Source organism: Colobus angolensis, unplaced genomic scaffold (assembly GCF_000951035.1).
Source record: "Colobus angolensis palliatus isolate OR3802 unplaced genomic scaffold, Cang.pa_1.0 Scaffold47, whole genome shotgun sequence".
NCBI lineage: Eukaryota > Metazoa > Chordata > Mammalia > Primates > Cercopithecidae > Colobus > Colobus angolensis.
This window is the reverse complement of record NW_012118154.1, coordinates 4,397,041-4,407,141: the sequence shown is the minus strand read 5'-3', so window position 1 is coordinate 4,407,141 and position 10,101 is coordinate 4,397,041. Positions and strand designations below refer to the sequence as shown.

At 54.3% G+C, this 10,101-nt stretch overlaps 2 protein-coding genes across 3 annotated transcripts; one reads left to right on the top strand and one right to left on the bottom strand.

Moving 5' to 3' along the window:
• Positions 1–1,105: 1,105 nt before the first annotated feature.
• Positions 1,106–6,000, top strand: SLC25A35 (solute carrier family 25, member 35). Of its 2 annotated transcripts, XM_011958595.1 has the most exons (5): positions 1,106–1,977; positions 3,492–3,557; positions 4,582–4,734; positions 5,094–5,228; positions 5,392–6,000. In XM_011958595.1, the coding sequence occupies exons 1-5, from the start codon at positions 1,603–1,605 to the stop codon at positions 5,563–5,565; spliced, it is 903 nt and encodes a 300-aa protein (XP_011813985.1). In that variant the 5' UTR covers positions 1,106–1,602; the 3' UTR covers positions 5,566–6,000. The 2 variants fall into 2 exon arrangements, with proteins under 2 accessions (XP_011813985.1, XP_011813986.1); XM_011958596.1 differs by lacking the exon at positions 4,582–4,734 and having other exon boundaries at positions 1,112–1,977.
• RANGRF (RAN guanine nucleotide release factor) lies at positions 5,974–7,541 on the bottom strand. Its single transcript, XM_011958598.1, has 5 exons — positions 7,194–7,541; positions 6,987–7,103; positions 6,645–6,801; positions 6,471–6,556; positions 5,974–6,248 (listed from the first exon to the last, which is right to left on the bottom strand). The coding sequence occupies exons 1-5, from the start codon at positions 7,268–7,270 to the stop codon at positions 6,125–6,127; spliced, it is 561 nt and encodes a 186-aa protein (XP_011813988.1). The 5' UTR covers positions 7,271–7,541; the 3' UTR covers positions 5,974–6,124.
• Positions 7,542–10,101: the final 2,560 nt, after the last annotated feature.

The following is a 10,101-nucleotide window of genomic DNA, read 5'->3' as shown; positions in this document are numbered from 1 at the left end:
TTTTTTTTTTTAATCTTCTTTTTTAGAAACAGGATTTCACCATTTTGCCCAAGTGGGTCGTGAACTCCTGGGCTCAAGCAATCCTCCTGCCTCAGCCACTCAAAGTGCTGGAATTACAGGTGAGCCACCGCACCCAACGTGAACTCAAGATTTAAAACAATGATGAAATCTTGGCCGGGCGCAGTGGCTCACGCCTGTAATCCCAACACTTTGGGAGGCCGAGGCGGGCGGATCACGAGGTCAGGAGATCGAGACTATCCTGGTCTAACACGTGGTCTCAGGCGCCTGTAGTCCCAGCTACTAGGGAGTCTGAGCCAGGAGAATGGCGTGAACCTGGGAGGCGGAGCTTGCAGTAAGCTGAGATCGCGCCACTGAACTCCAGCCTGGGCGACAGAGCGAGACTCCGTTTCAAAGAAAAAGAAAAGAAAAGAAAAAACAAAGCCTAAGGATTTAACCAAGTTCCTTTCTCCATCCTTCAGGCCTCCCACCCTCGGCGCCCGCGGCCGGCCACGGCCACATCCAGCCGCGGGGCTAGAACCTGCTGCACTACCCGGTGCAGCCTCAGGAGACTGTCTCCGCAGCACAGGTGTGTCCCTCTCCCTGCTCAGGCCGGTCCGCGGCTTCCGGGCTCTCCGGGCGCCGGCACCAAGCATGGCGTGGACCTGAACTTAGGTGACCCCACCCGGTCACAACCCGGGGTAGGAAGCTAAAGAAGGGAGCCGTTCGCCCACCCGAGGGGCGGTCCCAGCACCCCAGTGGGGAACTGCTACGCTCGGTCTCTGTGTTCGATCGGGAACCCAGGTCTCTTTCCTGCCAATGACAAAACCTCCGCGTCCCAGGCCTCCTTTCCGGAGCCGGAGTCCGCGGCCAAGCGCTGGTGGCGGGGCCGGGAGAGTTAATTCCAACTGCCTCCGGCTGATTCCGGGCACCGGAGCACCGAGAGCTCCTCCCATTGGCCGCGGAGCCGGCTCGGCGCTGATTGGCTGAGGGCCTCGGCTGCGGCTCTCGAAGGCTCCCCATTGGCCCAGCGCTCCAGTGGCAGGAGTGTGGCTGCCGGGCCTCCGCAGGGTACCCGGGGTTGAAGCTGCTGCGAGCTCCGGTGGCTGCCTGTGTCCTGACTTCTTTCTCGGATCCAGATCTCGTTGCTGGCTCGAGGAAGTCACCGGCTTTTCTCCCGGATCCTTTTCTTCTCTAACCTGCTGGCTTTCTTTTTCCTGCCTGCCTGGCTTCCATCTCCCAGCTCCGCGGTTCCCTCCTCTACTCCCCTGCCCCCGTCGCCCGCCATCCTGAGCTATCCCACCTGCCACCTTCTGTCTTTTGCCCCTCCTTGACCTCAGAGGGTCCTGCCATAAGCTTCTCACCAGAATCTCCTAGATTTCTGTCTCTTCCCTGCTTGCCAGCTCCTGACTCCCAAATTCCAGCTGACCACTTCCATTTGACGACTTGACATTTGACCCTGACACCCTTGACTGCAAACCTAAATTCTTACCTTCTGCAGCCTGTACTGCTGAAACAGGCCTTCCCCTGTCTTCCAACCCCGCTTTCTGACGCCCATTTTTACTTTCTTACTCTTGGGCCAGTCCCTGCTACAGTTATCCCATCATGGACTTCTTGATGAGTGGCCTGGCAGCCTGCGGGGCCTGTGTATTCACCAATCCCCTGGAGGTGGTGAAGACCAGGATGCAGTTGCAGGGAGAACTGCAGGCCCCTGGCACATACCAGCGGCACTACCGAAATGTCTTCCATGCATTCATCACCATCGGCAAGGTGGATGGCCTGGCTGCCCTGCAGAAAGGCCTGGCCCCCGCCCTCTTATACCAGTTCCTGATGAATGGCATCCGTCTGGGCACCTATGGACTGGCTGAGGCTGGGGGCTACCTGCACACAGCCGAAGGCACCCACAGTCCTGCCCGCAGCGCAGCAGCTGGGGCCATGGCTGGGGTCATGGGAGCCTACTTGGGGAGCCCCATCTACATGGTAAGAAGAGGATTCTTGCCTGGGACCTTCAGGGCAGATCCTTGTTGTAGAATAGGAGCCTGGTCTTTCCCAAGGGCATAGGTGGCAGGGTGCTACCCCACTGCAAGCAGGGAAAGCCATCAGGAAACAGCTGGTAGGCTTTGGAGTCTTCTGACCTGCCCTATACACATCCATCTGATGGACACGATTGAATGTATTGATTAAGATTATTGACTTTGAAGCCGGTCACCGTAGCTCACGCCTGTAATCCCAGCACTTTGGGAGGCCAAGGCGGGAGGATCACGAGGTTAGAAGATCCAGACCATCCTGGCTAACATGGTGAAACCTCGTCTCTACTAAAAAATACAAAAAATTAGCCGGGCATGGTGGCAGGCCCCTGTAGTCCCAGCTACTTGGGAGGCTGAGGCAGAAGAATTGTGTGAACCCGGGAGGCAGAGTTTGCAGTGAGCCGAGATCACGCCACTACACTCCTGGATGACAGGGCAAGACTCTGTCTCAAAAAAAAAAAAAAAGATTATGGGCTTTGGAATCAGCCTTTCTGGAATTAAAGTCCTGGCTTTGAAAATTACTAGTTGATGAGCTTCAGTTGCTACATCTGTAAAATGGTAATAATTGTAGTGGCCTTTCTGTGTGATTATTGGGAGGATGGAGGGACACAAATGCAGCAGACATGGAAGCATTAGTGCGAATCCTGGCAGAGAGTAAGCATTTGGTAGCATTGTTTTTATTACTATGTGTTGATATTGAGGTTGGATTTGTGAAGGGGAGGATAAGGAATTTAACATATGTCAGAGAGTGTAGGGATCAGGAATATCCTGGGCATTACAGAATTAACAATCTCAACGTCTGCCCCTTTGAGTTATCTAGTATAGGTGAAGGGTCAAGAGCCTGAGGCCCAGAGAGGGGAAGTGATCCACTCAAGGTCACACAGCTGTTTATTGCTAGGACTAGGCCCTGCTTAGTGCTCCTAAGAGCAAAAGAGACTGGGAAGTAGTACGTCCTGTAGCAGAGGCAGTCTGGTCTCATTCGCAGGGTTTGAGTTTCAGGGACAGTGGTCTCTCCAAAGTCGACTAGATACCTTTATGGGGAGTAGGGGCTAGAGAGCAAGTTTTGCCCAGAGTCTGATGGGGAGCCTGATAGAAGTGGTGGCTACAGATCCGGTCTGGGAATGGGAGCTGGCATGAGAGGCTGGACACCCAGGTCTTGCCTAACATGCCTAAGGAAATATTGCCATTCTCCAACCACTCCACCCCCAACTGCTAGCCCCAAGGGAAGAAGGATATGAAGGGGGTGGGGTGTCTTGCAGTGCTGGGAGATCCATCCTCCCGCAGCTGGAGCCTAGAGACAGAGTCTTTTTGTTAACCAATTTGTTAAGTAGAAACAACAATAATTATCAGAATAAGAGGATATTCATTGCTGAACACCCTAGAGGAAATGTGAGGGGGTCAGACATTTGGTTCTGAGGTAGGACGATGGCCACTGGGGCATAGGCTATGATATTCTCTTGTTCGCAGGTGAAGACACATCTGCAGGCACAGGCAGCCTCAGAAATTGCTGTAGGGCACCAGTATAAGCATCAGGTGAGAGTTCCCAAGTCTGCCAAACTCCCTGATCTCTCTTTTCCCCTAGCTTTCTGCCTGTACCCAACAGCTCCAATCCCAGCCGCTGCTCTGCTCAACCCATTGGTTCTGTCCCATTTTGCCCCTGGAGCCTACCCAGACCCTCTTTCCTTTTTTTTTTTTAGACGGAGTCTCGCTCTGTTGCCCAGGCTGAAGTGCAGTGGCACGATCTCAGCTCCCTGCAACCTCCGCCTCCCGGGTTCAAGCGATTCTCCTGCCTCAGCCTCCCAAGTAGCTGGGACTACAGGTGTGCACCACCACACCCAGCTAAATTTTGTTTTGTTTTGTTGAGACAGAGTCTTGCTCTGTTGCCCAGGCTGGAGTGCAGTGGCGCAGCCTCGGCTCACTGCAACCTCTGCCTGCCGAGTTCAAGTGATTCTCCTGCTGCAGCCTGTTGAGTAGCTGGGATTACAGCCATGTGCTACCACGTCCAGCTAATTTTTGTATTTTTAGTAGAGACGGGGTTTCACCATGTTGGTCAGGCTGGTCTCGAACTCCTGAACTTGTGATCCACCCGCCTCGGCCTCCCAAAGTGCTGGGATTACAGGCATGAGCCGCTGCACCCGGCAATTTTTGTACTTTTAATAGAGATGGGGTTTCACCACGTTGGCCAGGCTAGTCTCAAACTCCTGACCTCAGGTGATCCACCCACCTTGGCCTCCCAAAGTGCTAGGATTACAGGCATGAGCCACCACGCCCAACGCCTCTTTCCAGTATGTATTCCAGTTCCTCTGATTTTCTGCCCCTGTTTCTCCTGACCAGTGAATGCCCTCACTTCCATGCATCCCACCCCAGTTCTTGGGAGCCCAGGGAGGGAACAGTGGGGTGAGTAGACAACCAAGGGCCCCATTCTGGCTCTAAGCCCACATTGAACTGGTTGTCTGGACGACAGGTTCCTATTAAGCAACCATCCTTGGCAGTGTTAGCATGGCAGCCCCTGATGCTGGGCTGTCTGAACCCCACCCCCTGGTCTTCCCCACACTAGGGCATGTTTCAGGCGCTAACCGAGATTGGCCAGAAACATGGTCTGGTGGGGTTGTGGCGTGGGGCTCTGGGCGGCCTGCCCCGAGTTATCATCGGTTCCTCCACCCAGCTGTGCACCTTCTCATCCACCAAGGACCTCCTGAGCCAGTGGGAGGTACTGCCTGGGAAATGGGTGGGTCTGTTTCGGGAAGGGGGGAAGGGGAGGGCAAGCTGCACTGGGCCCTGGAGGGGACGGTGCCCCACATTCAAAGGTGAGGGAGTGGCAGGAGGGCTTGGAGGTCACTGACTCTTTAGACCCTTCCCACAGTTCTCTTGTCACTTCCTCCCAGAAGGGGTACCTGAGCCTTCAGGGTACCCTGGCCTTCCTCCTTCTCAGTGTTTTTGCACTGTTATAACTGGTGCGGTGGAAGCTCCCCGAGTTACCAGCATCTGTGTCCCCAGGGCAGGGACTGTCCTGTCCTTGGGGTGGAATGGTTGGCTGGTTGACAGTGCTCTTCCTCTCTACCCCCTTAGATCTTTCCTCCTCAGAGCTGGAAGTTGGCTCTGGTGGCTGCCATGGTGAGTGGCATTGCAGTGGTCTTAGCCATGGCACCCTTTGATGTGGCCTGCACAAGGCTCTACAACCAGCCCACAGATGCACAGGGCAAGGTAAGGAAGTGCTCTGGGATGCAGGCAGGGAAGCAGGGGTTCGGGGAGGTAGATTGCGGGTGCAGGTGGGATAGCCTGAAATGCAGCCTGTGGAGGAGCTGCCCCTGGTGGGCTCTGACAAACTCCTTCTCTTGCTCTCCCTCCCTCTCTGACATGCTCTCAGGGCCTCATGTACCGGGGGATACTGGACGCTCTGCTGCAGACAGCTCGGACCGAGGGCATTTTTGGCATGTACAAGGGTATAGGTGCCTCCTACTTCCGCCTCGGCCCCCACACCATCCTCTCTCTCTTCTTCTGGGACCAGCTGCGCTCCCTCTACTACACATACACTAAATAACAGCCTTTCTCCCAGACCACCAAATGAGCACTCCTTGGCCATTTGTGCCTCCACCACTATGTCCTGGTGACTACTGATAGGTGACCTTTCATCCATCCATGGGGGACAGCCAACCCCACTCCCCATCTGTTCTCAGGGTTGAACACTACAAGCATTTCCCTTCTTTCCTTGGGTGTTGCTTTAAACCTTCCCTACCCGTTCCCTGGGTAATTCACACCCCTCTCTCAGGGCTGAACCAGTCATCCCAAAGTGTATTTCCTCCCTCTCACCACTGCCACCCTTGAGTCCCTCCTGTTCCCATGAACAGCTTTAAACTCCTCCCTCCGAAACCAAAGGGAATTGGGAGACCCAATTCCCAGGTGTCTGGGACCCAGGCCTCTTGTTAGATTCAAAGGCACAGAGATTATATTGATTATAAAGCAAGTTTATTCTGAAGAGGGATTGTCTTATGTTTATGCACAGGGAAGAAATGAGAGGAAACCCTCTTTTCAACCTCTTTTCCCCCTCACAGAACGGAGTCCCCAAGTTCTCAGCAACATCATGCAGTGCTTCAGCACCTTTACTGGGGACCAAAGATGTTGGGATCATGAAGGGTCAGACTGGTCACCAGCTGTTCAAAGTCACCCAGGCTCCAGGGTGGAGGTGACAGATTTTCAGGGCCAAGAGATGACCTGTTGTCAGGGCTTGGGGTGGGGAAACAGATGGAGAGAGAACATCATCCAGGCCTGAGGTTTGGAAATTGCCAATTTCGGTTCCAGAGGACCTGGGTATCAGTTACCCCAAACCTCTGGCCCACTCCTGCTTCCTTGGAGGATCCCACCAGTGAGTCTCCCTGTTCTGTCCCTCCCAGCCCGATTCTCCTGGGAACCCAGTCATGAGATACCCGCCCGTTCCTTCCTCCTTACGGGGGCTGATTGAAGGTGAGCAAGAGATCAGTCTGGTACTGGGGCAGCCTCAGCAAGGCCTGATGAAGTGTCACATCCTTTGCTACCTAAGGGGATCAGAGTCAGGATGCTTACCTGGATCTCTGCGCCCCCGCTACCGCCCTTCCAGGACATTGCACACTCTCAGGCCCTCACCTGCTGGTTTTCCTTAGCTATCTGCTGCTTGCCAGAGAGGACCCAGGCTTCTTGACAGCAGCCCCTCAGGGCCAGGTTCTCCAAACTGAGAGGCTGAACAGACTCCACATGGACAGCCCTAGCCCCCTGCACGCCACCAACATCCTCAAAGTGGTACCTGGAGTAGGGAAGCGGGGTCAGGAAGGGACATCTCTGGCCGCCTCCCCGGGAGCATCTTTAAGTTGCACGGCTGGCTCCCGGCCCCTGCGTGTTCTCACCGCACAGATTAACCGTCGGCCGCGGGTCCCGCCCACTGCCCCGGCCCCGCCCCTGCCATTGGCCAGCCCAGGGCCCTTCCCTCACCGCGCAGCCGCTTCGCCCTGCACGTGGGCCTGCAGTTCGAGAAGTTCCACGATCAGGCTCTGGTCCGTCACAGGATGGCAGAAAACTTCTTGATTGTCCGGGACCGGTCGGAGGTCGCTGGAGTGAGGCAAGGCAGACCCTGGTTGACCCCGGTCTCTTCCCACAACCCACCCAGTCAGCCGCCCCTGGGCGCCCCGGCCTTCTCACCTTACGTCAATGGCCCCCGTGGGGAGGATGGCGGAAAAGGCGCCCCCGAACAGCGGACAGTCTCTCATGGGCTCCATGGGCCTGAGGCTGGGTTATGGGCATTAGAAAGGTTTAAAAGAAGCCCACATTGGGTCACGTGGCATCGGCTCCCTGGGTTTCGCAGCTGCCACCGCCACCTGGGTCTAGCTTAGCTCCCGGATCCTTTAAGATTTGGTTCCGCCCCGCGTTATCGCTGGCCAATCAGCGCCAAGGCCCTGGGCGGGGGGTCAGCGGCGTTGCTCCGGAAGCTGCGCTCTTAGGAGGGCGCCGGGCGGGACGGTGGGGTCTGGCTTGGGGTTAGGGTCTGTGTCGCCCTGGGTGGTCACGAGCATGCTCCCGCCAGCCTCCTCTTGATTGATTGATTGATTGATTGACTGACGGGTCTCGCTCTGTCGCCCAGGCTGGAATGCAGTGGCGCGATCACGGCTCACTGCAGTCTCCACCTCCAGGACTCCAGCGATACTCCTGCCTCAGCCTCCCGAGTGGCTCCTGCTCCCGCCACCACACCCGGCTGAATTTTTAATTATTTGTAGAGACGGGGCGGGGTGGGGGGGTGTCTCCCTATCTTGCCTAAGCTGGTCTCAAACTCCTGGACTCAAGCGATCCCCCCCGCCTCCGCTTCCCTAAGTGCTGGAATTACAGGCGAGAGCCACCGCGCCTGACCACCTCCTCCTTTTCAAGGGGTCACACCTTCCAAGAAGGTCGCCTGAGACCCTCCTGCAGGGGGCAGATGCTCTTCAAAAGGGCCCACGTCAAGGTAGGGTCTCTTGAGTCAGGAAAGCATAGTTTCACGGTGTTCTGAGCCTCTGAACGACGAATCGGCTGCCACCCAGACCGCTAATTTACAGATCCGATGCTGGGAATTAGGGGAACAATGAGTCCAGCTTAGGATTCAGGTCTCACACCTTCCTGAAAGTGAGACCCAACCTGGGTATTAGAAATCTAATTCTCCCAAATCTTTGCTTTAGGAATGCTCTTGTGCAGGAGCAACCCCACCCCCAGCTCCGCACACCTGGACAGAAGCACAGATTAAACCCTCTTTTGTTTGTCTTTTACAGATTTGTTGTGTTCTTTAAGTTTTAGCTTCACTGTATCCTTCCAGTTCATTTCTGTATTCATCTTTGATCCCCAGCACCTGGCACAGTGTTTACAGCATAACAGACCTAATATATGTTGGTTTTTTTTGTTTTGTTTTGTTTTTGAGATGGAGTTTCACTCTTGTTGCCCAGGCTGGAGTGCAATGGCATGATCTTGGCTCACTGCAACCTCCACCTCCTGGGTTCAAGTGATTCTCCTGCCCCAACCTCCCGAGTAGCTGGATTACAGGCATGCACCACCATGCCGAGCTAATTGTGTATTTTTAGTAGAGACAGGGTTTCTCCATGTTGGTTAGGCTAGTCTCGAACTTCCAACCTCAGGTGATCCACCTGCCTCGGCCTCCCAAAGTGCTGGGATTATTACAGGCGTGAGACACCGTGCTCAGCCCAGACCTAATATATATTGTTGAGTGATTGAATAAACTCAGTGCAAATGTCCAGAACCCAGGAGATCACCCATACCCTCATGGATTCTAGATGTCACCTGCTTCCCAGCCAAGAACTGGGCAAGAAGATTCTGATCTTGAGGCCATTCCACAGGGTTCCAAGTGCTGACCATACCTCTGGACCCTAATGATCTAGTGAAATGAAGCCAAATGGTGCGTATTTATTGGTCTCTTACCTTGCCAGGCCCTATGTGAAGGGCTGGAGATACATTTAGGACACAGCCCCTGATGCCTCACTGAAGGTGTAAAAGGAACAGTGGAGCACACTTTGAGTCTTTTTTTGTTTTTTTTTTTTTGAGAGGCGGTCTCACTGTTGCCAAGGCTCGACTGTAGTGGTGGTGCAGTCATAGCTCACTACAGCCTCAACCTTGTGGGCTCAAGCCATCCTCCCGCCTCAGCCTCCTGAGTAGCTGGGACTACAGGCATGCACCACCATGCTTGGGTAATTTTTTTTTTTTTTTTTTTTTTTTTTTTTTAGAAATGGAGTCCCACTGTGTTGCCCAGGCTGGTCTCGGACTTCTGGTCTCAAGTGATCCTCCTGCCTTGGCCTCCCAAAGTGATGAGATTGAGTGATAAGACTCAAAGTGATGAGCCACTATGCCTGGCCCACACTTTGAGTCTTAAAGGTTGACTCACAATTCAGTAGGACATCCTAGGGGTATTCTAGCCGGGGGAACATCAGGAGCAAAAACTTGGAGATGAGAGGGCATGTTTTGGGGAAAGCAAGTGTATCCGTTTGGCAAGAGAGGGTAGGATGGGAATGGGTGGCAGGGAGCTGCGAACATGGTCAGGTGTGCAGGGTTTTTGTAGCACACACTAAGGAGCTTGACTCCTCATTCCTTACTACAGCCATCAGACTCCTCTCTGAGTCTCATTTCATCTTTAAAATGCTGTTGGGGGGCCGGGCGCCGTGGCTCACGCCTGTAATCGCAGCACAGTGGGAGGCCGAGGCGGGGCGGATCACTTGAGATCAGGAGTTCAAGACTAGCCTGGCCAACATGATGAAACCCCATCTCTACTAAAAACACAAAACTTAGCTGAGCGTGATGGCGGGCGCCTGTAATCCCAGTTACTAGGGAGGCTAAGGCAGGAGAATTGCTTGAACCCAGGAGATGGAGGCTGCGGTGAACTAAGATTGTGTCACTGTCCTCCAGCCTGGACAACAGAGCAAGATTCCATCTAAAAAATGAAATAAAACGCTGTTAGGAAGAAATGAGATATGGATGTAGTTGAGTCTGACCTATTTCTGGGTAAAGAGAGTGGAATAAGTTTGCTGTATGAGGAATTTGAGAGAGCGGGGACGTTACAGGCTCCAGAGGGAGAGAA

Bases quoted from the DNA above. Each gene is read 5' to 3' on its own strand.
- SLC25A35 (XM_011958595.1), top strand. From the start codon at position 1,603: ATGGACTTCTTGATGAGTGGCCTGGCAGCCTGCGGGGCCTGTGTATTC. The intron at 3,558-4,581 runs GTGAGAGTTCCC...TCCCCACACTAG, and splicing joins GGCACCAGTATAAGCATCAG to GGCATGTTTCAGGCGCTAAC. The intron at 5,229-5,391 runs GTAAGGAAGTGC...ACATGCTCTCAG, and splicing joins CCACAGATGCACAGGGCAAG to GGCCTCATGTACCGGGGGAT.
- RANGRF (XM_011958598.1), bottom strand. From the start codon at position 7,270: ATGGAGCCCATGAGAGACTGTCCGCTGTTCGGGGGCGCCTTTTCCGCC. The intron at 7,104-7,193 runs GTGAGAAGGCCG...GCCTCACTCCAG, and splicing joins ACGGGGGCCATTGACGTAAG to CGACCTCCGACCGGTCCCGG. The intron at 6,802-6,986 runs GTGAGGGAAGGG...TCCCTACTCCAG, and splicing joins CAGGGCGAAGCGGCTGCGCG to GTACCACTTTGAGGATGTTG.